The 26,117-nt window shown below is 48.7% G+C and overlaps 6 protein-coding genes across 11 annotated transcripts; 3 read left to right on the forward strand and 3 right to left on the reverse strand.

The window, feature by feature from the left end:
- Window positions 1-476: 476 nt before the first annotated feature.
- Window positions 477-5,078, reverse strand: LOC117895864 (lipid storage droplets surface-binding protein 2). Of its 4 annotated transcripts, XM_034803855.1 has the most exons (5): window positions 4,532-5,078; window positions 2,784-3,221; window positions 2,497-2,547; window positions 1,872-2,047; window positions 1,435-1,724 (listed from the first exon to the last, which is right to left on the reverse strand). In XM_034803855.1, the coding sequence occupies exons 1-5, from the start codon at window positions 4,740-4,742 to the stop codon at window positions 1,581-1,583; spliced, it is 1,020 nt and encodes a 339-aa protein (XP_034659746.1). In that variant the 5' UTR covers window positions 4,743-5,078; the 3' UTR covers window positions 1,435-1,580. The 4 variants fall into 4 exon arrangements, with proteins under 4 accessions (XP_034659726.1, XP_034659735.1, XP_034659746.1 ...); XM_034803835.1 differs by lacking the exon at window positions 1,872-2,047 and having other exon boundaries at window positions 477-1,724; XM_034803866.1 differs by lacking the exon at window positions 2,497-2,547.
- A 4,341-nt stretch (window positions 5,079-9,419) lies between these two features.
- Window positions 9,420-10,382, forward strand: LOC117901627 (microsomal glutathione S-transferase 1). Its single transcript, XM_034812460.1, has 2 exons — window positions 9,420-9,996; window positions 10,054-10,382. The coding sequence occupies exons 1-2, from the start codon at window positions 9,719-9,721 to the stop codon at window positions 10,304-10,306; spliced, it is 531 nt and encodes a 176-aa protein (XP_034668351.1). The 5' UTR covers window positions 9,420-9,718; the 3' UTR covers window positions 10,307-10,382.
- A 93-nt stretch (window positions 10,383-10,475) lies between these two features.
- Window positions 10,476-11,352, forward strand: LOC117901637 (microsomal glutathione S-transferase 1). 2 transcript variants are annotated; one of them, XM_034812472.1, is made up of 4 exons: window positions 10,476-10,666; window positions 10,737-10,772; window positions 10,856-10,935; window positions 10,992-11,352. In XM_034812472.1, exons 1-4 carry the CDS (start codon window positions 10,514-10,516, stop codon window positions 11,242-11,244), a joined length of 522 nt encoding a protein of 173 aa, XP_034668363.1. In that variant the 5' UTR covers window positions 10,476-10,513; the 3' UTR covers window positions 11,245-11,352. The 2 variants fall into 2 exon arrangements, with proteins under 2 accessions (XP_034668363.1, XP_034668371.1); XM_034812480.1 differs by lacking the exon at window positions 10,737-10,772 and having other exon boundaries at window positions 10,481-10,666.
- Window positions 11,326-11,837, reverse strand: LOC117901652 (cytochrome c oxidase copper chaperone). The gene is made up of 2 exons (XM_034812492.1): window positions 11,578-11,837; window positions 11,326-11,492 (listed from the first exon to the last, which is right to left on the reverse strand). The coding sequence occupies exons 1-2, from the start codon at window positions 11,733-11,735 to the stop codon at window positions 11,408-11,410; spliced, it is 243 nt and encodes an 80-aa protein (XP_034668383.1). The 5' UTR covers window positions 11,736-11,837; the 3' UTR covers window positions 11,326-11,407.
- A 408-nt stretch (window positions 11,838-12,245) lies between these two features.
- On the reverse strand, window positions 12,246-17,815 carry LOC117895386 (apoptosis-inducing factor 3-like). Of its 2 annotated transcripts, XM_034803011.1 has the most exons (3): window positions 17,554-17,815; window positions 16,995-17,203; window positions 12,246-14,340 (listed from the first exon to the last, which is right to left on the reverse strand). In XM_034803011.1, exons 2-3 carry the CDS (start codon window positions 17,062-17,064, stop codon window positions 12,620-12,622), a joined length of 1,791 nt encoding a protein of 596 aa, XP_034658902.1. In that variant the 5' UTR covers window positions 17,065-17,203; window positions 17,554-17,815; the 3' UTR covers window positions 12,246-12,619. The 2 variants fall into 2 exon arrangements, with proteins under 2 accessions (XP_034658902.1, XP_034658909.1); XM_034803018.1 differs by lacking the exons at window positions 16,995-17,203; window positions 17,554-17,815 and adding an exon at window positions 16,442-16,572.
- A 1,442-nt stretch (window positions 17,816-19,257) lies between these two features.
- LOC117894273 lies at window positions 19,258-20,277 on the forward strand. The gene is made up of 2 exons (XM_034801232.1): window positions 19,258-19,692; window positions 19,754-20,277. The coding sequence occupies exons 1-2, from the start codon at window positions 19,425-19,427 to the stop codon at window positions 20,113-20,115; spliced, it is 630 nt and encodes a 209-aa protein (XP_034657123.1). The 5' UTR covers window positions 19,258-19,424; the 3' UTR covers window positions 20,116-20,277.
- The last annotated feature ends 5,840 nt before the right edge of the window (window positions 20,278-26,117 follow it).

Consider the following 26,117-nt stretch of genomic DNA (forward strand, 5'->3'; position numbering starts at 1 on the left):
TCAATTGACCGAAGCCGGGCAAACATCGAGCATACAAATGAGAGGCGCACCAGACAAACGCAGTCTGCGAGAAATGAAAAGGAAATTTCAGAGACGCCGACAGCGGCTACCCCAAAACAAAAGGGGTAATTGGTTGGGCCATTAACGACATGGAAAGTGCACAACAAGTCAGTTGCCAGAACGTGGATCTCTCTCTTATCTGTGCTGCTCCATAAATTCATTCGCTGCAGAACCCAGCGCACACCAACCGCTATCCATACAAATCAGCACACTGCGAGCAGTCAGCCAGCCAGCAAAGAGCACAACTTATTGCACAGTACACAGACAAACATGAGTACAATTGTGCTCTTAAGATTGCAATTATAAACATTTATGTCCCCTGGCTCTAACGCTCTTATCGCTGAACTGCGTGGCGTGGGGAGTGGAGTGGAGTGGAGGAAAATACAAATGAAAATTGTGGAGATTTGTTCTTGTGGTTCGTTCCAGTTTTACGTTGCTTGTTTTATTAATATTTTAACATTATAATTATCATAATTATTAAGAGCGGACTTTATGGCTGCATTCTCCATACGTGGCTACAAAATAATGTGTGCGTAATGTGCATAATCCATATTCAGCTACAATTAGGCATCAGCTGGCTGGGCTCCCAGCCAACTTCAATGAAAGTAGAATTAGTTACTACGAGTACGCATATAGCTAGGGCACAAATGGCTATCGGGTATACATATGTGCACATGGGCACCTCATTTATCATTTATTCTTTATTCAATGCATACGTGGCACTCAGAGCGAGTTTTACCCGCTCGAATTTAGCACAGCTAAAAGTGAAAAAAATACAAAAAAAAATGTAAGAATTTCTTTCGTTGCCTTAAGAACTAAAACTTAAGCTTTCTATAGAGCATATATATGTATGTATATATGTGTATCGTGTATGTGTGTGTGTGGTGTGTGTGTGTGTGTGAGGGTTACTTCAAATAAATATTTACAAAGCAAACATTGGCGGGGTGGGGTGGGGGTTGGGGTTGGGGGCTGGGGATAACAGTCTAAAATTAGTTAGCAAAAACCTTTTCCACTTTCTTGATCCGATCACCATCCACAATTTTCTTGGACAGTTTTTAATTGGGAAAAAAAATTGGCAAAAAAAAAAGATTAAAAGAAATACAAAAATGGGCGGCATGTGGGGGTGTTTTGGGTGCGTGGGCGTGGCTGTGGGTTAATTTTATGCACATATCTAGCATATAGATATAGAAATAACTGGGCTCCAGCAAATGGTATCCGTCCGGAGTAACTTCTCCAACTCCTTCTCCAACAGAATCCCTACTGAATCGGCTGGGTGGAAGTTGGTTTGCTCTTGGCAACCTTCGGCTTGGACGCCGCTGCCGCTGCCGCCGCCGCGTTGGTCTTGGAGTTCGAGCTGGTTGCAGCTGCAGCAGTGGTGGTGGTGGTGGTGGCGGTGCTGCTGCTGCTTGTTCCATACGGCGAACAGGTTTCCCCAAGTGTCGACTGCTCGACATTTGTGCCCATCGATGAGTTGATAAAGTTGATGTACTGATGCAGCTTGAGTGCGGCTATCAGGGAGCTCAGATAGTCGTTGATGTTGCCCTTTTGGACCTGCTTGATCTGCCGGGAGACATTTCGATAGACGCGACGAGAGATCTTGTTGGATAGTCGGCCAACGGTCTGGACTGTGTGTAAGACTGGATCCTCGCTGGCGGAAACTGGCACTGCAATGATCAAAGACAAAAACAACTTTAGCTTGGGGTGGGCCTCTTCGCTATCATCTTTTTGAATGCACATTCGGGTGGATGGATGGATGGGTGTGGGTGGGTGCTTGGGATGGGTGTGGTGTGGAGGTTATTTGCTTGGCTTACCATAAACTTGTTGAGTTCCCTATCGATAATGTTTATGATCTCTGGATTTCTTCTAACGTACTCAACAATTTCGGTCATGATTTTCAGGGACATGGACAGGAATACCGTTGAGGCGGCCACTAAGAATCTATCATCAATCTCTCGATCGTAGTCGCAGCTCTCCCCAACAACCACAACTAACAAACAGCACACACAGAAGGAGATAGATGCAGGTAGAGATAGAGAGAGAGGGAGAGATAGAGAGAAAGATTAGTCATCTGTGCAACAGTTAATTTACAGTTAATTTCGAGTGGTTGGGGGAGAGTCTAGGACTGGGACTGTGACTGGAACTGGTAATGCAAATCAAACCCCAAAATCGTAAATTTAAAATATTTCTTTGGCTTCTTCCCTCTCATTTAATGGGTGTAAGGATTGTGGGTTGTATGGTAGAGTGGAGATTATTATTAATTATTATTATTTTTAGTCTTTTTTGTGCATGCGTTTTAGTGTGGAAACATTGTTAGATTGTTGGATTGTTAGAGTTACAAACGAACAGATCAAACGATCCGAAATTGATCGCAGCGCACACAGGCAAGCGCTATTGGCAGTGGGGAGGAACGGAACGGAATGGAACAACGGAACTTACTGTCATTTTCGGAACTCTTGCCATTATGCGCGACGGCATTTTGTTTATCATCTGAGAATTAAAAATATTTACGAGTTATATTTAGCATTTTGTTTACACACGCACACGCCATCCAGGCGCAGGCCAAGAGGAAAAACAACAATAATTTCGGGCCAAAATGGAAATGGAAGCTAGCCAAAATGCCGCCGCCCCCCAGGGGGCATTATATCATATGATGGGGCGTCGTCCCATGCTTGGATGAATGGTTGGATGGGCAGATGGGCCATCAGATCATCGTTGGCACTCACCATTATCCTCTTCCACGTCCGACTCGCTCTTGGGGAAATAGTACTCCAGGAGTCGCTCGGCCAGGGCTGTGGTGGTGTCCACACCATTGACGGCCAGGCTGCCGTATTGGGTGGCCAGCACCTCGTTGGCCTTCTGCCAGGCGAGATCCTTGAGGGAGGCGGCCTTCTGTTGGCCGGCAGCCTTGAACTTGACCACGCGCTCCAGGTGCGGCTGCACCACATCGATCACCTTGCTCTTGGCCTGGTTGTAGATCTCTTGGGGTGTGTCCTTGATGATGGGCGCCTTCACCTCCAGCTTATCGATGCCCTTGACGAGGGTCTGGTCCACGAACGAGATCGGGCGATCCAATTTAGTCACAAACGGCGCCGCCGTTGTCACCGCGCGGGTCACGCAATCCTCGGCTGCCGTCAGCGCCCATTCGAAGACGCGATTCTTGCCTAAAAATAAATCAATTCCGAGATCTTTTAGCCTATGAAACTTCTGGAATGATGTACAATGTGAACGCGTAGTGCGATAAGCCGGGCCACTTATCAACAGCGGCTGCAACAACAGCAACAGGGGAAGGAGGAGGAGGAATGTCACTCTTGACTGATAAGCAACTGCGCAGTATGTATTTGTAGGGCCTCTCTCTCTCCCTCATTCCCCCTGGAACTAGGTTCGGTCTATCTCTATTTATTTGTGTGTGTGTGTGTGTGTCTATCTATTCGTCTGACAAGTTTAGACTTTGATAGTTCGTCATACAGCAAACATCATCATTCCAGCAACAACAAAGGCAAGAAACCACAGAAGCACCGCAATATTAATTCTGCTTTGCTCTGTGTAAGTGTGCAATAGCGAACGGAATATCACAAACAAGTCGAAAGTCCAACTACAGACAGTGGCGTGGGCCGACAGGGTGACTGCGACCACATGCGTACCAGCCACTGCACGAGAGCCCAGCCCCCATCGCGTCTGTCGGCTCAAATTGCAGTTAAATGTGCGAAAGAGACATGGGTATAGGATCCAGACAGGGGCGTGGACCCACAGGGTGACTCCGGCAGCATGCGTACCACCACAGCACGATCCCCTGTCGGATAAGGCGACTCTGGTTGCAATCATTAAATATGTATAGCCACACACATGTGCATGCCCTTTATGTTCGTGTTCGTGTGTGCCCGAGTGTATGAAACGTTTCAGACTACGTGTTTTCTCTCTTCGCTTTTTGGATTTTATTTGCCGTTTTCTTTTCGATTTTGCTAAGTTTTGTTATGTAAATTTCAGCGAACTTTGATCGCAAATCGTCACGAGGGCAAAGTGCCGTACAAAAAAATAGGTATTTGTACCTCCCATGTGTGTGTGAGTGGGTACCTCGCTTTTTTTATTGTTTGTTCTTGCTAGGTCATGGTTGTTGTTGCTGTCACGACGGCTGTGATTTTGATTATTGGCTACTAGCAGTCAATTAACATCAATTGAGTTTAATTTTGGCCCATTGTCGGTCAATCAAAAAAATTATGGTTCGCCTTTGGCTCTCTGCTCACATTCGGATTCGAACTCGATTTTGGCACTCAAAATGGCGATCAATGCACTCGAAAGTCGAAGCAACGGAACGGTGTTCGTTTTCGTTTTCGGTTTCAATTGCATTTGCTTTTGCTCTATTCGCTGTGGCCTGGCAATGCCGTAAAGGGGGGCACCGTTACTTGACCGGCCGAGAGGTCAATGCACGCAAAAGGGGGAATTGCAAGCACATTGTTTTATGACTTCCACTTACCTTTAACTTTGCCGTAGACATCCTGCGATTTGTCCCAGGCTGCATTCACCACCGGCAACTTGATAATGCGCTCCAGCGACTCCAGATGAGGCAATAGATCCTTGGCATCCTTGGGCTGCTCCTGCTCGGTGAGAGCGCTGTTGATTTTGTTGTTGGCGTTCTTGGCTGTGCCGTTGCTTCCCGTGGCGTGTTTTTGCTCTGCACTTGCCATGTTTCTTTCTCTGTTTCTTGGTCTTTGCTTAGTTTTCACTTTTTCTCTTGGCTCTTTTGCTAGCCGCGGCACTTTTTCTCCTTTCTTTCGTTTGGTTTTCCTCGGAGGAGCACAAAAAAAACAGTTTAGCTTTGGTGTGTCTGTGTTCAGTGTTCACACCACCGGTTTAAAGAACTTCGTTGAAGGCGAAGAAATTGTGTATTAATTTATACGATATTTAGAGCACGTCTGTTCGCTGGTGCTTCTTAGAAATTATTGATTATTCTTGTTCGACAATATATTTTTACTTGATATACGTGAGATGTATCAACGGAACAACTTTTCTACTTTTCTGCTAAAAGCGCGGCATGCACGGTCCTATATATCACCAAACGGGCTCACTTTTGCGACTCATTTATGCGTGATCGTGCTTAACCCACTCGGGCCCCCTCTATTTAAACATTTGATCAGCTTGAGCTAAACCGCGGAAAAAACAACTGTTTGTTAATATTTCTAGTAGATCCATCACAATCTTCCTTTTCTTACGAAAAAAATGTACACGATATCTTTTACCTGAACTGCGCTAAAATTATTTCACCATTATGTTATGGGTGTGTATTTGAATTCCCACTGGTCGACAATGGGTTAAGCGTTCTCTGTCTTTGATCGGCAAACGCATTCCTCGATTTTGATCTTCCGTTTAATATTATTAGCTAGCTAGAAGCCTCAACCCTGAACACCCAATTTTTTCCAATTGATAAATACATTGTCTATATGAATGGCTTACTTTAAATACGGTTGCTTTCTTGATTGTGTCTAAAATAGGGTTTAAGCAAAAAAGGTCAACCAAACAAAGAACCATGAAATGCAAGTGTGCTCGCCATGCTACGTCATTGTTGCTGGTCAACCAGGTTCAGCCATGAGTATGGACACTTTAATACCCTATTTCCATTAGTTATTGTTAGAGCTATGTATTATCAATGTATTTTGCTCAGATTGACATTTCTTTACCAATTCATTTATCGTTTCCCTTCCCCAAGGGTATGCTGAATGTTGGACAAAGAGACATTTCCCTGAAAACCATAAAAGTGATGTAAAAAGTCTGAATAATAAGTAATGGGGTTCGACGGAGACTTGGGACTTGTGCTTTTTAGGTGAAATTTGTATCAATGTTTTCGAGTGGAAGAGAGGCCAGAGAGCGTTCTGTTAGCTGGTCATGCTTATGCTTGACAACTAGATTAATACGAAGAGCGCTGCTTCTCGCCGTGCGCCAAACCCAAGTTTATATTGAAGTACATTTCAAGATGTTTGTTGTATTTGTGTGTCTGTGGGTGTGTGTGTGTGTATATGAGGGGGCACTTCCATTATCAATGGGCAATGGGAACCACGCAAATGCTTCGTGGAACCTTTGACCAGCTACGGGCCGCAGACCCCAGGCCCCAACGCATCGATAACGGTCACTGCACATCTCCCTCTCTCTCTCTCTTACTCTCTCTTACTCTTTCCTGCTCTCTTTTGGGTCTCAGCTAATATCATACGTACATAACTTTGTGCTGTGTAATTCTACGGCGGATTCCAAAGTCCGGCAAAACGAAAACAAATTACGTGAACTGCAAGGGAAACAATGTTCTGTCCTCTCCAGCTATTAAACGGCGCCAAAGGCAGTACATATGTACGTATGTATGTGTGTGTGTGTGTGTGTGTGTGTGTGTGTGTGTATGTAAAATTGTGTGTTTGCCGCTTTCTGATAAGATGTAAGCCAGACGAGACGATTCCACTGGAACGATTGTTATGCGTAGCGGGGTATTCACATTGTCATTCCAAAGTCCAGATTGTACATTGTCGTCATGACGTTGTTTATGTTGTAACCATCAAGCGCAGGTGCTGTCTTCCGTCGATTGCCTATCGCCAATTGGTCTGACCATGGATATGGTTGGGCTGGGGTTGGGGTCGGTCTGGTGCTGTGGTGGCCAGGGTTCTTGGGGGCTAGTGACGATTCCATTCCCAGATACCAACTATTAATAAACCATGCAAGGGAATTATTGGTAATGGTTTGGTTCATCGGTAATTCGATCGGTATGTGCCTATTTACATATTTACATATGTATGAAATCCCTTGCGTACGCTACATAGTACATGCTGAACTGCTTGACAATCACAAGCAGTTCTCTTGCACATCTCTGGCTCTCCGTTATCGCAGACAAAAACATTTCGGTCCGTTAATATTATTCCCAATGTTTAAAAGTCATTTCCGTAGTCTAATTTTTTTTGTTGGACAATCTGTCCCATCGAGAGAGGGAGGGGAGGGAGCATCTAGCGTACATTTTGGCAGAGACCTAGGCATACTCTATATATAGAGTGGGGGGGATACACACTCAGGTAATAGTATTCGTAATGATATACTCATTCGGACTTTGAATCAGCGGCGAGTGAGTGGCGAATGAGTCGTTGGCTGATTTCATTAAAGTTGTATTTATTTCCTTTTTTTGTATTTCGCTTGCTTTTCAGATAGACTGTGTCGGCCTGATAAGAGTGTTTAAATACTCTTTTATTGTTACTTTTGTTGTTTTTGGTTTCGTTTGCTTCAACCATTTAATGCCTTTGTTTTATAAGTGTCGCCGGCTATCATTATGGAGGCATATAAACCTCTAAGCCACTCATTAAACATTGTTTCGCTCTGCTAATCGCTTTTTAGTGACACTCGAGGTTCAAAAATTGCCTCAAAGTTCAGTCTGAGAAATGTCTGCGGCCCACTCATGATAAAAACCCAGTCCAGAAAGTATTGGAAGTTTCTTTTGCGTTCAAATTCCTTGAGTTTTTCTGCCTGTCCTTACACTGCTTTATATTTAGCTAACAATTCTAAGGGGAGTGGGGGGGGGGGGCATGTGTGCACTGCTTAAGTATTAAAATTAATTCGTCATAGTGCAAAACCAAAAACAAAACAATAACAAAACCGCAGAACCAAAGGAACAAAGTCATCCGGCAGCTTTGGACTTTGAACTCCCTTCGTGTTCTGACGAGCTTGTCGTCTGGTTGGGAAGCGGGTGGCGGGCGGCGGGCGGGCGATGACGACACCTCCCCGCACCCCTCACCTCTTGCGGCTGTGGGACGATGCGACGCGTCGTCGTCGGCTTTGGAGCGCGTGTTTTATTTGAGAGAAGATGGAAGATGGAAGAAGGAAAGGAAACAAGAAACAAGAAACACAAGCGAACAAGATTCAAATATAATTCTTGGACTAAATTTAGACGAGACCAAAGAGCAACTCTTGGGCATACGTCATGGCATGGCATGGCCAGTCATGGCATGTGGTTAAATGTGTGGAACAGAGATGAACAGCGGCCGTCCAAAACTGGAATATTCCAGTAAAAAAAACAAAGGGAGCAAAAGCAGACCGGCGGCACTGTCTGGACTTGAGACTGCATTTTTAATGTTTATTATCGTTTGAGAGTCAGTAATAAACATTATTGGGGTGGGGGGATACTCGTCTCGTAATCGTAGATCGACCAAGAACACAAATCGGAAACGAGATATCTCTCGAGTGCTTTATCAAACGAAATTTTGTTTGTACCCTGAACGGCTCAATAATAAACATTATTCGGGTTGTGATGTCGTGAGATCAAGAGGCGAATTCCCACGCCAAAATATATGAATCCTTCTATGTAAATATGTATGTAATATGTAGATATGTATGTATACATATGAAATTACATACATATGTACATATAAAAGTCGAAGGGTCTAACAGCCGACATATGTTGGATCGATCGGTATTAGCTTCAGTTTCAGCACCAGTTGGGGATCAGCTCATTTGACACATCTTGTCCAGTTTGTGTACCGTGTCCATTTCAGTGCCATGCACTGTTTCCACGTACTCAAGCCACAAGCCAGCCAGTCCAGCACCACCCGGCACAGTGACGTGGAATCCAAACTGAAAGGGGCAAGGGTGATTGTTACGGCCAGTCCGCTTCTAAACAATATTAGCCTCGTGTAAAGTATTTATCTAAAATCTGGAAATTTCTTACGATAAGCCCGAAAGTATGCTCCTAAAATGAGCTTGCGAGTGCGGGGCAGCGCCCTCTGGGAAAAGTAAAAGTTTATAGCAACTTTCGTGCAAAACTTTGACCAATAGAGACCGCAAAAAGGCAATTTGCGGTTAATCAATAGCACCACTCAACAAAGTATAACTTTTTATTTATGCTTCGAGCCAAACCGACTTTGTCTAAAACTATGAAAAATGCTACTGCCATAGAAAAAAAATATCATCAGGCAGTTGTAAGCGGTCCGAAATCGATCAATAAAAGTTAGTTTATTGTGTTGAGTAGTGTAGTAAATTAGCGGAGTATCAACCATTATTTAATGCGCACATTTGTGGTAACCCTCCCCTCCCCCTTGGTGCGCTGGGAACGTCGAACATGTTTAAAGAGAGAGAAATCAAAGGAGAAAAGAGAAACGGCACATGAAGTTTCCTCTCTTCCCCATTTAAGCTCCCTCTTGCTCCACGCTTAGCTGGGCTCAGCAAGCACTGCTTGCTCTTTCGTATCCAACTAACACTCGTTTGGCTTGGGCGCTTCCGTTTGTATAGCCTTTGTCTTGATATTTATTTTATGGTCTCTCATTATACTTCTAGTTCTTTTTGTTTGCTCGGTGACCTTGATGCTTTTTTTTGGCTGTTGAGTGCTGTGTCATGATGAGTGGCAATTTAAATGCTTTAATGTTCGTTTGCACTGCTTCAAGTTTACAGTTTGAACGCATCGCAAAAGATCAATCCTGCACTGCTTTCACTGCTTCGGCGCGCTGGCCCTGCCCATACCCATGCCCATGCCCACCCCTTCTGGAATATTCCAACAATTAGGCATGATTATACGTCAATACTTGGTCCTGGGAATCGGCTCAGCTGCTCCATTTGTGTACCAACGCTGGACACAATCTGACCGCCTAGTCGCCTGCCAAAACTTGCCGAGAACAGGCCTGAGAGCCGCCACAAATAATTACCTTAAATGGAAAACAATACTTTGGCTACTCCCACTCCCACCCCCACTTCCGTGTCCGCGCACGCGACCATGCCCTTGCGTTTGACATTGCTGGACAGGTCGAACCCCGTGTTCGCCTGCTACCTGGTGTGGATGAGTCTGCTGGTGCTGAAAATGCTGTGCATGTCGCTGCTAACAGCCCGCCAGCGGATGCGCACCAAAACGTTTGCCAATCCCGAGGATCTGCGCCTCAGCAAGGACAGCGAGGTGCGCTTCGGCGATGACCATGTGGAGCGAGTGCGTCGGTAAGTCGGTTGTCGTGGTGTCTCATCATTTTGGCTTTGCTTTCGGCCGCATTGCAGGGCTCATCGGAACGATCTGGAGAATGTGCTGCCGTTCATGCTGATGTCCCTGGCCTATGTGGCCGCTGGGCCGCATCCGATGGTCGCTCGTATGCTCATACGCATCGGGGCAAGTGCCAGACTGCTGCACACCTTCGTCTACGCTGTGGTGCCGGTTCCCCAGCCGGCGCGCGTCTTGGCATTCTCCACCACATTTACGATTACCTGCTTCGAGGCGATCTATGTGCTCGTCTGCTGCATCAAATTTATCTAGATTTTGGAAGGAAATGGCCCGACGGGTCATTAAGTAGTGAACCCCCACACCACCCACCCCCCGCTCAGCACTCCACTCAACTTTGCATACAGATTCGACGCAAATAGATAACCTGTTTGACCACTGGCTACGGCGGCCCCGCGGCTGAGAGTTGCGCTCACTCGCTCCAGTCAGCTTGAATCGTACGCACGCACCTACCGCTCCACGATGTCCACAAATAGCAGCCAGATGCCGTCCGCCCGGGAGCTATACAGCCTGGACAATCCCATCTTCTGTTGCTATGTGTTTTGGGCCACGGTGCTGGTGGCCAAGATGCTGCTGATGTCGACCCTAACGGCCGTGCAACGCTTTCGTTACAAGGTAAGTGCAGGAGCAGCAGCAGCAGCTGCAGCTGCAGTTGTTCAAGCCGCGCCTCATCGACTATTCACAGCTTCTGGGGCTGGTTCCTTTGGGACTGAGGCGCAAGGTAAACCAGTTTCGCGCCTCACACGTGGTCTGTGGCATTCCCAGTCAGATTTAATAGAGCTGTCTTGTTGTCTGCCCTCACAGATATTTCCCAATCAGGAGGATCTCTTCTTCAAGAACACCGAGGTGCAGTTTAATGATCCACACGTGGAGCGCGTACGCAGGTAGGCGTTGAAGTCGTAGTCCTTTACTATCATTCCTCTCATCGATCCACTCGCAGAGCTCATCGCAATGACATGGAGAACATTCTGCCGTATTTCATCATGGCCCTGATCTACATCAGCACCAATCCGGATGCCACGGTGGCCTGCAATCTGTTCCGTGTGGCCTCCGTGGCCCGCCTAGTGCACACGCTGGTCTACGCCGTGTATCCTGTGCCGCAGCCAGCCCGGGTTATCGCCTTTGCCAGCATGCAGCTCATCACGTTTTACATGGCCGCCGTTGTGGCCTTGCGCACACTTAGATTTATCTGAACTGTAGCGCTATCTCTCTCTCTCTCTCTCTCTCTCTCTCTCTGTATTAGACAAGAACGCATTTGGCCCGAACCGATTTGACTTTCAATTAAGTTACGACTATAATAATTATCATGAGATACAACAGAAACAAACAGGGGGCTGGGGCTGCAGCTGTAGCCGCTTAGATGTTAAAGCCGGCATCCCGCATGCACTGCTTGTGCGCCTCTATCAGTGCCGTGCAGTTCTCCTCGCCGCGCTCCACCATGCTGTTTTTGGGAATGGAGAGAATGGAGCACATTAGAAGTGTTGCGTCACATCCACACTGGTGTGTGTCCTGTCCTGCACACTTACCACTGGTCACGCGCCCGCTTGGTCTCGGGACAGGCGCAGCAGGCCTTGCACTTGGGCTTGGCAGCAGTGGCGGCACCGGAAGCACCGCCAGTCGCGACAACTGGCTCTGATGCAGCGGCCTGAGCGACTTCGACTCCCTTGGATGTGTTGCTGCCCATTGCTGATGAAATTGCTATATGTCCGAGCGCAAGAGTGTTTAAATTGAGGGTTTACTTTCGCTAGCGTTTGTTTATGTAATAAACTTAAATATTTATTTATTTCACAACAAATCGAACAGTGTGACCGCGGAATTATCCATAAAATATACCGTGAAGGCCTCGAAAATATACCGAAATATACCCTTGCATCTTCAAAATATACCGTGAATCTAAAATCATTTTCCTCGATTTTGATGTTCTATTTGCTATTGCTAGCTTGCAAAGACTTTTAGCACTGAAACAATAATTAAATACGTTTGAAGAATCTCCGCGTAAAAACTGCCACCCTATTTGATATTTGAAGATTTGGCGGCGCTGCCATCTCGTCGTTGCCGATGGTAGTAGCATCGATGTATCGACAGGGCTGCCAGGTGCCCCGATGAGAATTCAATTTAAACTTTTCTTTCCGTCTTTTAGCGCCAAAGAGTGATTCCTAAACCTGCATCGTCTCTCTCTACAATTGGTCATTCCTTTTTCGTTGTGTCTTTATTGTATTCAATACTTTAATTTTGGAACTTCAAATTCGAACATAGAATCAGGTAGATTGGGGGTAACACTGGATTGGGTGGGTTGGGGTGGTGGTGTAGCAACTGGGTGGGGGATAATTAATATGTGTAATATGTGTGTGAATCTACACTGACACTGACCCTAACACTGATTGTTACATGTTCGCTTTGATTGAGGCTAAAGGCAAGTGTGATTGATCCCTGGGGAGGAGCCCAGCCGCAGGCCCAGCACGGCGCTGTGTACAAAAAAGTCGACAAATTTGAAGCGTAACTCCGGAACTAACTCAACGTTTGCATGGACAAATCTCTTGCAGCTTGCAGTTGCGCCAGCGACTGCTCCTAGCGCACCAGAGGCAGCGGCTCCAGAAGCTTGGCCGTCCAGGCCTGACGATCCTCCACATTCTCGATGTGGCCTCGGCCCAGGCACTTGCCCTGCGAGATCAGCTCGGCGAACTGAGCGACAATGGGGTCACGGCCAACGGACGCCACAGCCGTCACCGTGTCCGCCTCGTTGACGAAGTACGCGACAAACTTGAAGTCCTCGAGGCTGCCGTCGATGATGACGTCCTTGTAGGAGCCGTGGCCAGCGTAGCGGATGCCCTTGCCGAATATCATGGTGAAGAAGAAGGGCACAGCCTCGAGCTTCTTCACGGAGCCGCACATGTTGATGGCGGCGATGCGGCCGTGGTACTGCGCCAGCTGGTAGTGTCCAATGTTGACGCGTTCGTGGGCCAGCCCGTGGATGTGGGCGTTGGCAATGTCCCCGCCCACGTAGACATCGGGCACATTCGACTCGAGGAAGTCGGTGACATCCACGGAGCCATTCCGGTTGATCCGCACGCCGGACTTGGCCAGGAACTGCGTGTTGAGCGTGGAGCCGGTGCCGAGTATGAGCAGATCGCAGGGCAGGCGCGTCCCATCCGCCAGCTGCACCTCCACCACGTTGCCGCTGTCGTCGCCAATGACCTCGCTGATGCCGCTCTCCATGCGCATTTGCACCTTGTTGTCCTCGAAGAGCTTGGCCACACGCCGTCCGATCTGCTCCCCGAAGGCGGCCTTCAGCGGCACCTTGTCCCGGCCCACCACCGTCACGCTGGCCACCTTCGAGACGAGCGCAGCGGCCGCCTCCAGGGCAATGAAGCTGGCGCCCAGACACACCACGCGCGACGCTTCGCTGACGGCGGCCACGATGCTCTTCGTGTCGTCCAGCTCGCGGATGGTCTTCACGTTGTGCAGATTGACGCCCGGGATGGGCGGCCGGAAGGAGGAGCAGCCGGTGGCGATGTAGACCTTGTCGTACTTCACCACGTACCCGTTGCTGCAGTGCAGCTCCTTCTGGGCGGTGTCCAGCTGGGTGGCGCCCACGCCCAGCCACACCTCGATGTCGTGCTGCTTGTAGAACGCCTCGTCGCGGAAGCGCAGCTGCTCGATGTCGAGGTTCATGGACTTGGAGATCTTGATGCGGTCGTAGGGCAAGTAGCTCTCGCGACTGACGAGTATCAGGCGCCCGGTGTAGCCCTCCTGGCGCAGCGTCTCGGCGCAAACGGCGCCCGACGGCCCGCCGCCCACCACAATGAAGCAGCGCTGGTCCTCCGGCTTGCGGGCGGCCATGTTCTTCACGCGCTTGCTCTTGGCCAGGTCCGCGCGCTTGGCGCGCAGCAGCACCTGCCCCTCGCTGCTCACCTGCACGTTGTAGCAGGGCAGCGAGTCGAGGCCGGGAAAGTCCTCGATGTCGCCCGTCTCCAGGTTGAAGCACGCCCCGTGCCAGGGGCAGCGCACACGGCCCTGGCTGAGGACGCCCGTTTGCAGGGGCGCCCCGTAGTGCGTGCACTTGGCCCCGACCGCCTGCAGGCGTCCGTTCTGCTTGACCAGCAGCACGCGCGTGTCCTCATCGAAGTCCACCTGCTTCATTTCGTTCTCCTTCAGATCGGAGACATTGCACACGGCCACGGGGTCCGTGTACTCCACCACCTCCGGCTCCACTGGCATTGCGTCTTTGTTGCCGCTGCCGCTGCCGCTGCTGCTGTTGCACTTCGACTGATAGGAACCCACGGCGCCACCTGGGGGAGAGACACAAACAAGAGACAGACAAATTAGTGAGCGAGCGAGCAGAGATCCGGCAGAATCTGTTCGTTCACAAAGCGAAGCACTTCGAAAAGGTTGCCGAGGTTTTCCAGTTTTTCAGTTTTCCACTTGCCCAGGGGCAGGGGGTGAAAGTCAGGTAGAAAGCGGCTGACATCGGATCGTCTCAGTCTCAGTCTCAGTCTCAGAAATGTCTTTCGCGTGTTCAGAACTTATCGTCGCCCTGCTGGCCGTGTGCCTCTGTCTGGGCCTGTCCTCCTGCGATCCTGTGCTGGAGCTGCAGTCGCTGCGCAGCCACAGGCAGCGGCTGCTGGGTGAGATCGAACGCATCTACATGGAGCAGCCGCTGGGCGGGGAGACGCAACTGCTGCTGGACGAGCTGCAAGTGCGGGATCAGCAGCTGCGGCTGCAAATCGAACAACTGGAGGCGGCGGCGACAGTGCCAGCGGAGGAGGAGAACAGCAGCAGCAGCAGCAGCAGCAGCAGCAGCACCCAGCGGCTGGCCATCAATCTGACTGCCGACTTTGAGCACTTGCAGCACAAGCTGGACGACCTGAAGCGCCATTTGGATCGGCTGGACGTGCGCTTTGCCACGCAGCAAGGCAAGCAGCTGGATGGCCACACGACGGCGACCAGCGGCAGCAGCAGCAGCAGCAGCAGCAGCAGCCACCCAGCAGCCACCGCAGCGCCCTCCTCCGGCATTGGCTCGTTCTTTTGGACACCGCTGCTGACAATGCCGGAGTTCCCACAAGGCAGCATAGCTGCCACGGACCACGGACAGGCTCATAAGCAGCATCAGTCGCAGCAGCAGCAGCAGGCAAGTCCCTCCATCATCAAGCGTGTGCTGGACATGCTGCGACCCTCAGCCGCTGGCCTGCGCAATCGCTGGCTCGAGTCGGAGAAATCTGCCACAGGATCGACTTCGATTGCATCCAAGCTTCACGTACTCACTGCCGAGGAGCTGCTGCCGCAGCTGCAGGAGCAGCGCAAGTTCCTGGACGCCGCCATCACGCGACTGGAACTTTTGTCAGCGACAAAGAGCCCGGAGAGGCCTTAGGATCGATACGCCACAACAGAGCGAAGCTAGGCAACCGAGGCTGAGCCCTGGCTGACTCATTTAACCTGCTCCAATGTCACCTTTGCTACTCTGCTACGTCATCAGCAATAAAAAGAAACCAAACAGAAACACCTGTCCGCGTGTGCTCCACTCAGATAGGGTTCTGGGCTCCTATCGGGTATGACCTGCGGATCTATTACGAGTGCGAGTGTTTCGCCCGATGATATCTCCGATGCATCACTGGGAGCCCAGCCATAAAGATTAGAGCTTCCTCGCGCCCGTGACGGGCAATTTGGGCCCATGCCGACCTGGGCTATAATTGGGGAATTTATATTACGTTGCGGTTGCTATAATCAAGCAGGGGAATTCTCCAGTCATCGGAGTAGACTCCAGAGTAGATTGCAATATTTGCACCGCTTAACCCCGGGGAAGGTCAAACTTAGATGGAATTGTATGTTCGATTTTCAGTGGCTTGAATGATGGATGGCCTGTTCGCGTGACAATTGTAGATCTTTGACAACTCCTTCCACACAGCGACAAATTCAAGGCTGTTCAGTGGCTAATTTTGTCGCAAAAAAGTCCCCACGCACATAGGGACTTTTCCCCTTAATTTGTTCCTCTACTTTAAACCGTTAATTTCCATCTTCGCTGCACTTCCCCTTACTTTTGTACCCAAGATTGCGTTTGAGAGGGAGAGTGAGAGTATAATTGCGTCTTCGTCTTCATTTGTGCGTAAACTTATTGGCTGCACTGTATGCTTGTATTTTTTCCCCATTTGGCAATGTCTCTCTAATTAGGCATGATTCAGATTTCGTGTGTCTTCTCCGACACGCTCTCTCATTCTCTTGCACACATAAACACACACACACACGCACACTTTGGCTGCTGTGCTGACCCGCACAAACCGGTTGGCCTTGTCTAACCAGCATGACTCAAATGGCAGCAAGAACACAACAAAAAAAAACACAATTGTAACACCGCAAAACAAAAACCATAAACAATAATTATTGCAAATATGTTACCGAAAAGTTATTAAACACACAAACGGAAGGTTCTGGGCTGCTCAAGGAGTTGATTTGCAAAAATAATTATTTTTGCAGGGTTTCTCTGTTGCGGGGTGGAGGGGGACCGTAAACCGTCAGCTGGCAGGCGAATAGCACGAATGGCGAACGCTGACGTCGCGGACGACGATGTAAGCTAGAGCCGAAGAGGCGGGCAGACCGAATGCCGATAAAAGTCACTTAACTAACAGCTGGGTACCGACCGCAAAGTGGTTATGGGAAAGGCACAAAAGAAAACAATAAAAACAAAAACAAGCTGTGCTCGCCACTTCCACTGGAGCCACACTCATTCCGTTGAGGCGATTATTGTCTTGCCGGTTTCGAATCAACGCAAATTAGACCTTGTGTGAGTGGGGAAAGGAAACATGACTTTCCCTTCCCTTCCCTCCCCTTCCCGTATCATGGTCAAAGGCAAAGATTGGATTACTATCTGTTTGCTGGCAAGGATAATTGATGGACTATCCACTTGTGAATAGAAACACCACGGAATCTAATTACTTTTGTATGTGCGTACCTGTCGATTGCTCCTTTTGGGGCGTGACATTGCCCGTTGTCTTGTACTCCTTACAGTTAATCGAACCCATTGTGTGCAAGCAGTGCAGGCGTCTGTGATGCTCGTTTTCGTGTACAACTTGCACGCTGATCAGCGGGAGGAGTCTTGCTCGGGCGGTGCGACTTAGAATTTTGGTCAAGTTCAGAGCTTGACGATAGCAGGGTTGCCACCTGAAAGTACAATTTGCAATTAATAAGTGGCTGCCCCAAGGCCTTCTTTCCTTTGTTTAAACTTTAAACCTATTATTAATTCAGCGCAGCAGTAGTGCCACTCATTATCAGTTGATTATAGCTAGTACACATTTATTTGTTGAAAACTTGTTGAAACGAAACGAATTTCTGCTCGATTTGGCAGTTGAGTCATTGGGTTTTTTTTTGTGGCTTTGTGGTTGGGAAATTCTTGAGCTTCTTGACAGTCGCTGCTTGAAAACCGCCTAAATTCTGGTGGTTTGCGAACATATCTGTTGCAAAAAAAAAACACACTGATATGTCGCACATTCTGGGGTCGCTCATGCACTCACCTCTCTTCGGTTCAGCCACAAACACTCCTCCTTCCAGTTCCAGTGGACATGGGAAAAGTACGCACAAAAAGCACAACAACAAAATTGGGAAAAAAAGAGAGCGGAGAGCGTGCAACAGGTTCGCCAAGAAGATAAAGATGAGATGCCGCTGCCGCTGCCGATGCCGAGATGACTGGTGGGGATGCAACAGGCGACAGACACCAGGCGGCGAGGCGAGAGCAAGCACTTTGGCCGAGAGAGACGGAGAGAGAGAGACGAAAGAGAATAAGCACGTCTGTCGAGCGTGGACTGCGAACTGCTTATGCCGCACAAACTTCGATAGTGGAACCATTTGGGGGCCTCTATCGCCGCCGTGTTCGACGGACGGGACACACACTGGCGTACAGAGAGACATGTGCAAACATGTGTGTACATGTGTAAGACATGCACTGCGTCTGTGTGTGCGTGTGCGTGTGCGTGTGCTCCACTCTCGACCAGGTTTTCATGTCTGTGTCTGACTGTTGTGTGCGCGACTAACGAAACGACTCGACCTTGCCGCCGTCGCACTTCACTTCCAGCCAAATCTCTTGAAGTTCCTTTACACGAACCACGCCCCACCACCAGCACACACAATCAAACAGTACAGGCAAAGCCCTCAACCACCACACCCCGCTTCCTGTCAAACTGCTGCTTCATACCGGTTTTCGCCACGGACGGGGGCAAGGGCAACCTTCGTGGAATGCAGCATGCCCCCAGCAAGTAGAGAGCGGTTCACCTGTAGCCAGAGCTTACTGTTACTGTTATATTGCATCACCAGCGACCATAAGCGATCCATCAGTCCCGTCGATAAGGTATAAGTACAGGGAAACTAGGACAACTCGAGCGGAATTACAGGGAACAATTTACATACATACATAAATCCCGCTCTGCATTCCCCTTCTGTGTTTACAGTTAAATGACAAATTTCCTATTGCAGCTACTTGCAGTGGAAGTGCAAGCAGTGCAAACTCCACCCAAGCTTGGTCTGAATTAACTTCTCTAATGACAGTCTAACGAGGAGCCTTAAATTATCTAAATTTGTGCCTTCGATGGCACGTTCCAGATAAAACAGTCTGCTACAAGCCAGCACGTACCAAAACATGCACTTAACCTTAGACATACAAATTTACACTTGTACATACCCTAAGCCTATATACATATGTCTTTAATCATACTTACATACCCATTGATAGGTTAAATGGCCATAAACACTGCGACGGGGTGGGATATATTATAAATATTAATATTTTTGTTTTGTTTTTGTTTTTGCATTTGCCGCTTCGGATTTATCGATCAAATATACCGCACCACCCTCAAAAATATACCGAAATATACCTTGTCATTTTATATACAGTAAATCGTCAATAATTTTCTTCGATTATGCTATTCTGTTTAATATTACCAGCTAGTTAGGACTCTCAGCGCTAAAACTATTATTTTTGCCAATTCATCAATCAATTTTCCAAAAGGTTGACTACTTTTGTGATTTCTTTTTATTGGATTGCTTACAAAATAAGGATTAAACTAACAAGGTGAACAAAAAAACTGGTATGCACAATACATTCTACATTACATGCTACATGGCATACGCAACGCAGCTTTGGTTAGTCTCAATGCCGCACCACAGATGGCGCTGAGTCGGGGCGGGATGATTTGAATTTGGATTTGAATGGGAATATCGAAAATTTGTTACACACAGGAGCCATTGGGTGTGCGCTCGTCTCCGTTGTCATAGAGCTGATTTCTTTCGTGTTACTATCTTTCGTTCACTCGTTTATCGTTTTCTCGACAAAAAAAAATTGTAAATGTTTTTATTTTAAACGGATCCCCCCCCAATTACCGACGCCGACCACATGATACGAGCACTTTTATCTCTGTGGTCACCCGCCGCCGGCAGCGCAAGGATAGTAGACGAGGCACATAACCAGAACCAGCACCAGATTCCTCGCCCAGCCGCACAGATGAATCGCCAGAATCAGGCTTTCCTTTACCTTCGTTCCCGCCACCTAACGCGGTATCCCCGCATGATTGCCCAGATGCTGGCCGGTCGCGGGGACTTGCCCAATATGCTGGGCCGCGTGCAGCCGCCCATTCAACAGGCGCCTGTGTTCCAGGATCCAGGTAAGTGCTTTGGCGGTGGCTGCCTTTTCCTTCGTGTTTCCACTGCCACTTCCCCATCCAGACTTGAGCGAATCGGAGCCGGACGAGGATTTCTTTCTGCGGCCCAATGGCGCTGCCTACACCGTGACCCGCCGCCGCACCAACTTCACCCTGCTGCGCACTGGCATCGAGGAGCCCATCAGCCTGCCCATCATTTGGCAGGCCCTGGAGGCGCTGGAGAAGCGCAAACGCCGAGCGGACGCCGCCAAGAGGAAGCAAAGGGCCAGCGGCCTCGAAGTTGCGGCTTTCGATTCCGCCAAGTTTGTGGCCCAGTTCCTGGCCAAAAATCTGACCATGGAAGTCTTCAATGCGGGCAATCATCCCAGCTATGGGCCCTCCAGTTCGCGACATCCACCGACAGCAGGAGCAGCTGCTGCCAACTAGCTGCTCGGTGCACAAAATTTCCCATCCCCCCCATGAGGACTAAAAACTGCAACGAAAATTCCCCGTAATTTCCCTTCAAGCATCTCGGACCCAAGCCAGAAACTGGCACTAAAATTCCACAGACAATTAATTGATTCCAGAATAAAATAGAGCACAGCACGAGAAAGTTGACTACAATCGACATGCGACCCTTGATGTTGTTTATTTATTGTTTATTGTTGTTTGGCAATCCCAAGCTGTGGATTTGCGAGCGGCTAATCGCGGTAGAATCAATTTTAATTAATTATTATTGCCGCTTTTGGCATCACTTTGGCTTGGACAATGGATTCGCGTGATTACAATGTGCCCTGAGCACTGTGCGACTATGTTTACAAATATATAAGAATAAACATAATTGAATAAGTGAATAATTCATTAAGTACAAAAGTGCATGAATCTTTTGCTTTTAGGTACATTTCATGTACATTGGATTATCCAATATTCGCTCTGTTTTCCCTCAAAATCCTCTTCGGTTTTGCGTTTTTCCTTAATGAATTCGCTGGAAATGCGTTTGATACTTTTCCTTTTGCTTTTTGTTTATTTTGCGTGATTTATTTAATATTTATTTACATTCGATTTTCATTAGAAATCGTGCTCCTAATCGCACACATGAGTCGTTCTCGTTCTCGTACTCGTACTCGTAAATACATATTATATGGCCGATTCTGTTTACAACTCGCGCCCATAGCCCATGTCCACGCGCCGCTCAAGTGATTCGAAACGAGTTCGAGTTCGAGTTCGAACCGAATTGAATCGCTGACACTGCGAATTCAGTGCGTGCTGCAGCGAGTTGAAAGGTCACACACAGGACACACACGCATCTGTCTCTCCGACCCACGACCCATGACCCACACAAGGCGCGAGTGCAACGGCCCCCGAGCGGGCGGTGGGCGTGTTCAAGGCCGCGTCTCGCCTCGACCAGACAGAGTCCAGACAGGTCTACCCCCAGGCCAGGCCCAGTCCAGCCCCAGTCCAGGGCCCGAATTCCAGCCCGAGCCGCGGCGCAGACTGAGACTGAGCGGAGCCATTGGCCGCTCTCGGCACTCGGTGGAGATTAGAGATGGGCACATGGCGGCGGTTCCGTTCCGTTTTGTTTCGTTCCATTTCTGGGTCACTGATTCCCCGCGAGCCTGCGGCCGCGCGAGTGCCAATCGATGGAGAATATCCTAAACACACATAATCCAATGGGTATTCCACCCATTTCGCATTACTCTTTAAATGTTCCAAAGTTTTTCCACAATTTGGAATTTGTACCTGCAATTCACTTGTGACATTTTTGACATCACTGTTTTTGGCCATCACTGACGCTTTTGCTTTCTCTTTCGTTCTCTTTGCTCCTGCTCCCACTGCCCTGCAGCTCTGCGATTGTTCTTTTTGTTTGTGTTTGGGGCAGACATTGACCTTGAGGCCTCTTAACCGATTGCAGTTCATTGGCAGCAACTGCCAATTCCCAAAGCCAATGCCCAGGCTCAGCCTCAACCTCAGCCACAGCCACAGCCACATCCCAATTCCAAATGTTCCCCCAAACAAATGTGTGTCTATGCCCGCTGTTGGTCTCCGCTCGAGCCATCTGCATGCACACACACACCTACACGTATGTGCTTATGTGTGCATATCGCATCCCATTCTGTTGCTGCTGCTGCTGTTGTTGTTGTTGGGGTACAGGTCGCGTTGCGGGTTCGCTTCATACAGTTTATTGACATCGGGCGATAATTTGGTGCTGTTTATTTCGTATCGCCGGGCGTTAAGAATAAACGCAACAATTCTGAAGCGGAATCGACATTGGGAGCACTCGGTGTACCAAGGTGAGGAGGGAGGATCTGGGATCTATCTCAATTTAATAAACTTTAAGCTGAATTGGGAATATAAATCCGTTTGCTGCATTTTATAATGCTTATTCTATAAATTCTCATTTGTCGCTGTTCTAATAAACAAAAACACAATTGAGCTCGCTGAAGTTTCCGCGAAAATGCCGCAAAAGGGAGTTGCCGCCGCCGCCGCCGCCGCCGCCGCCGCCGCCGCTTGCTCGTGTTTATTCCATACAAATAACGGATCAAGTGCAGAATTTTCAAGCGAAGCCAACTGGTGCAGCACTCCATTTACAACCTTTGAGGTGTGCCGCCATGCCCGACACATAATATGCACTGCCCCTGCCGCTGTCCCAAAATAATTCGCAAATTCTTGGAGAAAATCTCTTCCAAAATGCTGCACGCTAAAACCCAAGTAGCTATAACTTCAACTCGTATTAATATCCACACTTAACCATTATATAATATTAGTAATAATAAGGGGAAGATTAATTTATATTTAGTTACACATTTGCCATGCAATTTCATGGAACTTGCAACTTAATTGCAAAGTTCAGTTTTGCTCTAATGGGAATCCGATGGCGACGCCGATGGCGATGCCGATGGATGGCCTGTTGTTGTTTCTGTTGCTATAATTAAGATTGTGGACTGTTGTCGCCGATGTCTAGGCTTTTCATCAACAACAAACACAAGCAGCGGCAAGAGGCAGAGCCAGAGCCGAGAGCCAGAGCCCAGAGCCAGAGCCCAGAGCCAGCAACAGAGGCTGAGGCTGAGCCATCACCTCCTCCACGCTTCTGGGTCAATAATCTGCGTCTGAGCTGGATTGTTGTTGGCGCCCGCCTGCCGCACATGTCAATCAATGGAGATCCAATTTTAGCACAAGTAAACAATATTTGCTCGATCGGGCGGGAGGGAAACGTGGGGGGGGGGGCCTCAGTGGCGCCTCCCACAAGTGGGCGGGCGGCTTATCGCCCACTGGCGCTGGGGCATGGATAGAGGAAAAAACCAAAGGAGCTGCACTGCCGCACTGCTGCGTTGCCTATCGATAATTCATCGACAAATGCAAGTCATCGATGTTTGTTTGCTCTTCCTCAAATAATCGACAATCGATTAGTTATCGATCAGTTATCGATCCTCCCATTTTGTGTAGTTTTTGAACCAATGTGTGGGCCTTCCCACCTTGGACTTTGCACCGCATTGCGTATGCCATCATCCACCCTGCAGCTCTCTCTCTCTCTCTCTCTCTCTCTCTCTCTCTCCCTCCAAGTGATGCTCCTCGCTGGCAACATCCCTGTCCCCATCCCCCAGACACAGACGCCTGCTTATCTCACCAAATTACTTAGAACGGAGCAACTCTCGCTTTGCTTTCAGCTCTGCTCTGCTCTGCTCTCTGTTGTTTTCCTCGCGCGCGAGAGAGATTAATGCTAAAAATAGGGATCTCTTATTTTGAATTGAAACTAGATCACGTCGAATACACGTTGCCCCGTTGTTTACGGTTTTTTCACAGCGTTACGCCCGACGCCCGACGCCCTCCGATGCGACGATGCCCCATTGGTTTCCGTTCTTCATCCTCTGCTGCTCCCGCCTGCACTCGGAGTAGCAGTCGCAGTCGAAGTCGCAGTCCCAGTCACGGCAGCGCCAGCGGCAAAGCAACAAAAACATCAACAAGTCTTATCGACAGACATTATCACAGCCCAAGCCCAAGCCCAAGCCCAAGACCCCAGTATGTGTGGCATGTGGGGTATACGGATGGAAGCCAGATGCCTGCCATAACCCTAGACCAAGGACCAGACCGTCCAGTGGGAGGAGGGAATGCCCATGCCAATTATCTTCTGTAATCATCTCGCACAGAAAACTGCGGTTCACAGTCCACAATCAGTGAATCGAATTTCAGTCAAACAAATACAGCAGCAAAATGTACAAATTTATGTATGTATTTACATTTATGTATGTACATTTATGTATGACAGAGAACTCAGAAGAAAGGTTTGTGGGATCCCTTGAAGGGGTTAAAAATAAAGCCAAAAATGTGGCAATTACAAGTGCTTTATGTATACATATTTACATGCATAGATGTATGAGTTTATGTATACATAATGTACAGATCGCTGCCATAACAGCGGGGAGGGGGCTGAAGGGATGCTGTTGTTCCGATGGATTCACTCTATTTGCTTCTGTTGCTGTTTGCATTTGTCACTCTCGGCCAGATAACGCACACACACACACGCACACATGTACTTTGCTCACAGGCAATCTCGTGAATATTATTGTCAGTGTAGCGCACTCGGGCCGCCGCACTTAATGCTTAATGCTGAGCACACACAATCCCGACGCAACAGTGGCGGACCCACAGTGACCCAAAGTTGATTGGATGGATGTGTCATGGCCAGAAATTTGTTTTCTTTCCTCACTTTTGTTTACATTATTTTTTGGTTTTTGTACCAAAACATGCGGCGCTACGCCAAAAAGCGGGGCGTCGCTTCGGCCGCTGCCCTGGACGTGGCTTTCACGTGCACTTTGAACACATAAATGCATGGCCACAGAAGCAGTGTAAGCGTAACTGCATTAAATGAGTTACGAACATAGGGATACCCACTCAACATACATATTTAAATATATACATTCATACATATACATATGTACATGAATGTACATAAATTCATACATACATTTTCTATTGTCTGCCTGTTGCATGCAGCTCCACGAGTAGTGCATACCTTGGAGTACCGTTCCTCGAGTACCGTTCACAAGAAGCTCGCCCGAACGCAAACGAATGGAACGAACACGATTTGCCGACGACGACGACCACGAAGACGATGGCAAGCAAGAGGAGAGCGGGGCGGGCTTCGGCTTCGGCTTCGCGGAGCGCTGGCCGCACTTAAACGGTTCTTTTTCAATTTGGCTGTGAAACAACGAAGAACGTGAGCAATCCGATCAGATCCCTCTCAAACGCGAACCGATTCCACACAAAATAAAACGCAGAGCGGAACCTAACTGGCATCCAGGCAGGCGCATGTGCAACGAAAGTGAAACGAAGAGCAGCGACAACAAAAAAAGCGGAAGTGAGAGACACACACAAACAATTAGAACACACTCAATTTGAGGCTGTGAAAGCTTCGAACGCACTCCCCCAACTTAATTGAGAAGTCACTGAGGGGCAAATTGGAGCAGGCTGTGTTGCATTCAAACATACTAATTTTTTTGGTGCAGTGTAAGCTTCGAACAACTGGAACACACACACACACACACGCACGAACACTCAATTGAATGGAGTGGACGTGGGATGCGTGACAGCAGCAGCAGCAGCAGCAGCAACAGCAACAGCAACAACAAAGCCAAACGGCAGGAAGTGGCCAAACTAAAGAGCGACACAGAGCGAGAGGGAGAGAGAGAGAGAGAGTAATCCAGTGAGACAAAGAGAGAGATAACCGTCAAACAGCTTCAAGTCGCAGTCTAATTATAGCGCACTGATGTCTAAAAATAAGCAACAATTCCACAGCCGCACAACCACAAACTCGGGCAAACAAACCCATTGAGTGCTGGAGAGAGGAGAGTGGAACAGCCTGCAGAGATCAGAGAGAAGATACAAGCAGTCCAAGCAGTTTCGTTTTGAGTTTCGCTTTCGTCAGTGTCGCGCGCGACCAACAGCTGTTTAATCGACACAACAAAACAAAAGCGCGCTGGCTGGTGATAAGGATAGCGATAGCCCAAAATCTGTGGTCACGCCAAAGGGTGCAAGGGCGGCAGCACGAGTCGGCAACGCTAACGGAGCTTACGGAGCAGGCGCAGCTTGTGGGCCATACAGGTTGACAACGGGACAGCGGGAAGGGGACAGATAGAAACAACCGACAAGGAGCCGTTACAAAATGCGAGCAGCGTGATCGAGTGGCCAGAGCGAGAGGTAAGGCTGAGAGAGAGAGAGAGACAGAGCATCGAGCATCGAACATCGAACATCACTCATTGGCCGGACATTGAGTTGGCTCGGGCCGGCCAAGGCGCGCTCCACTTTTTGTTTTGAGATTCCACATACAACGAACGGCGAACGGCAAGCCCAGGCGCAACGTGAAACGTCATCGAAACGCTTCTTCAATCGTGTCAGCGTCAGCGTCGGCCGCAATTCGCACTCAAATCGAATTCTGCTCAGGGACACGACGC

Source organism: Drosophila subobscura, chromosome A (assembly GCF_008121235.1).
Source record: "Drosophila subobscura isolate 14011-0131.10 chromosome A, UCBerk_Dsub_1.0, whole genome shotgun sequence".
Lineage (NCBI taxonomy): Eukaryota > Metazoa > Arthropoda > Insecta > Diptera > Drosophilidae > Drosophila > Drosophila subobscura.

Coding starts and splice junctions, on each gene's coding strand:
- LOC117895864 (XM_034803835.1), bottom strand. CDS start 4,742: ATGGCAAGTGCAGAGCAAAAACACGCCACGGGAAGCAACGGCACAGCC. Junction 2,548..2,783: donor GGACGTGGAAGAGGATAATG/GTGAGTGCCAAC, acceptor TTTAATTCTCAG/ATGATAAACAAAATGCCGTC. Junction 1,725..2,496: donor CAAGAGTTCCGAAAATGACA/GTAAGTTCCGTT, acceptor TGATCATTGCAG/TGCCAGTTTCCGCCAGCGAG.
- LOC117901627 (XM_034812460.1), top strand. CDS start 9,719: ATGGAAAACAATACTTTGGCTACTCCCACTCCCACCCCCACTTCCGTG. Junction 9,997..10,053: donor CATGTGGAGCGAGTGCGTCG/GTAAGTCGGTTG, acceptor GCCGCATTGCAG/GGCTCATCGGAACGATCTGG.
- LOC117901637 (XM_034812472.1), top strand. CDS start 10,514: ATGTCCACAAATAGCAGCCAGATGCCGTCCGCCCGGGAGCTATACAGC. Junction 10,667..10,736: donor TGCAACGCTTTCGTTACAAG/GTAAGTGCAGGA, acceptor GACTATTCACAG/CTTCTGGGGCTGGTTCCTTT. Junction 10,936..10,991: donor CACGTGGAGCGCGTACGCAG/GTAGGCGTTGAA, acceptor ATCCACTCGCAG/AGCTCATCGCAATGACATGG.
- LOC117901652 (XM_034812492.1), bottom strand. CDS start 11,735: ATGGGCAGCAACACATCCAAGGGAGTCGAAGTCGCTCAGGCCGCTGCA. Junction 11,493..11,577: donor AAGCGGGCGCGTGACCAGTG/GTAAGTGTGCAG, acceptor TCCCAAAAACAG/CATGGTGGAGCGCGGCGAGG.
- LOC117895386 (XM_034803011.1), bottom strand. CDS start 17,064: ATGGGTTCGATTAACTGTAAGGAGTACAAGACAACGGGCAATGTCACG. Junction 14,341..16,994: donor CCAAAAGGAGCAATCGACAG/GTACGCACATAC, acceptor TCTCTCCCCCAG/GTGGCGCCGTGGGTTCCTAT.
- LOC117894273 (XM_034801232.1), top strand. CDS start 19,425: ATGATACGAGCACTTTTATCTCTGTGGTCACCCGCCGCCGGCAGCGCA. Junction 19,693..19,753: donor GCCTGTGTTCCAGGATCCAG/GTAAGTGCTTTG, acceptor TTCCCCATCCAG/ACTTGAGCGAATCGGAGCCG.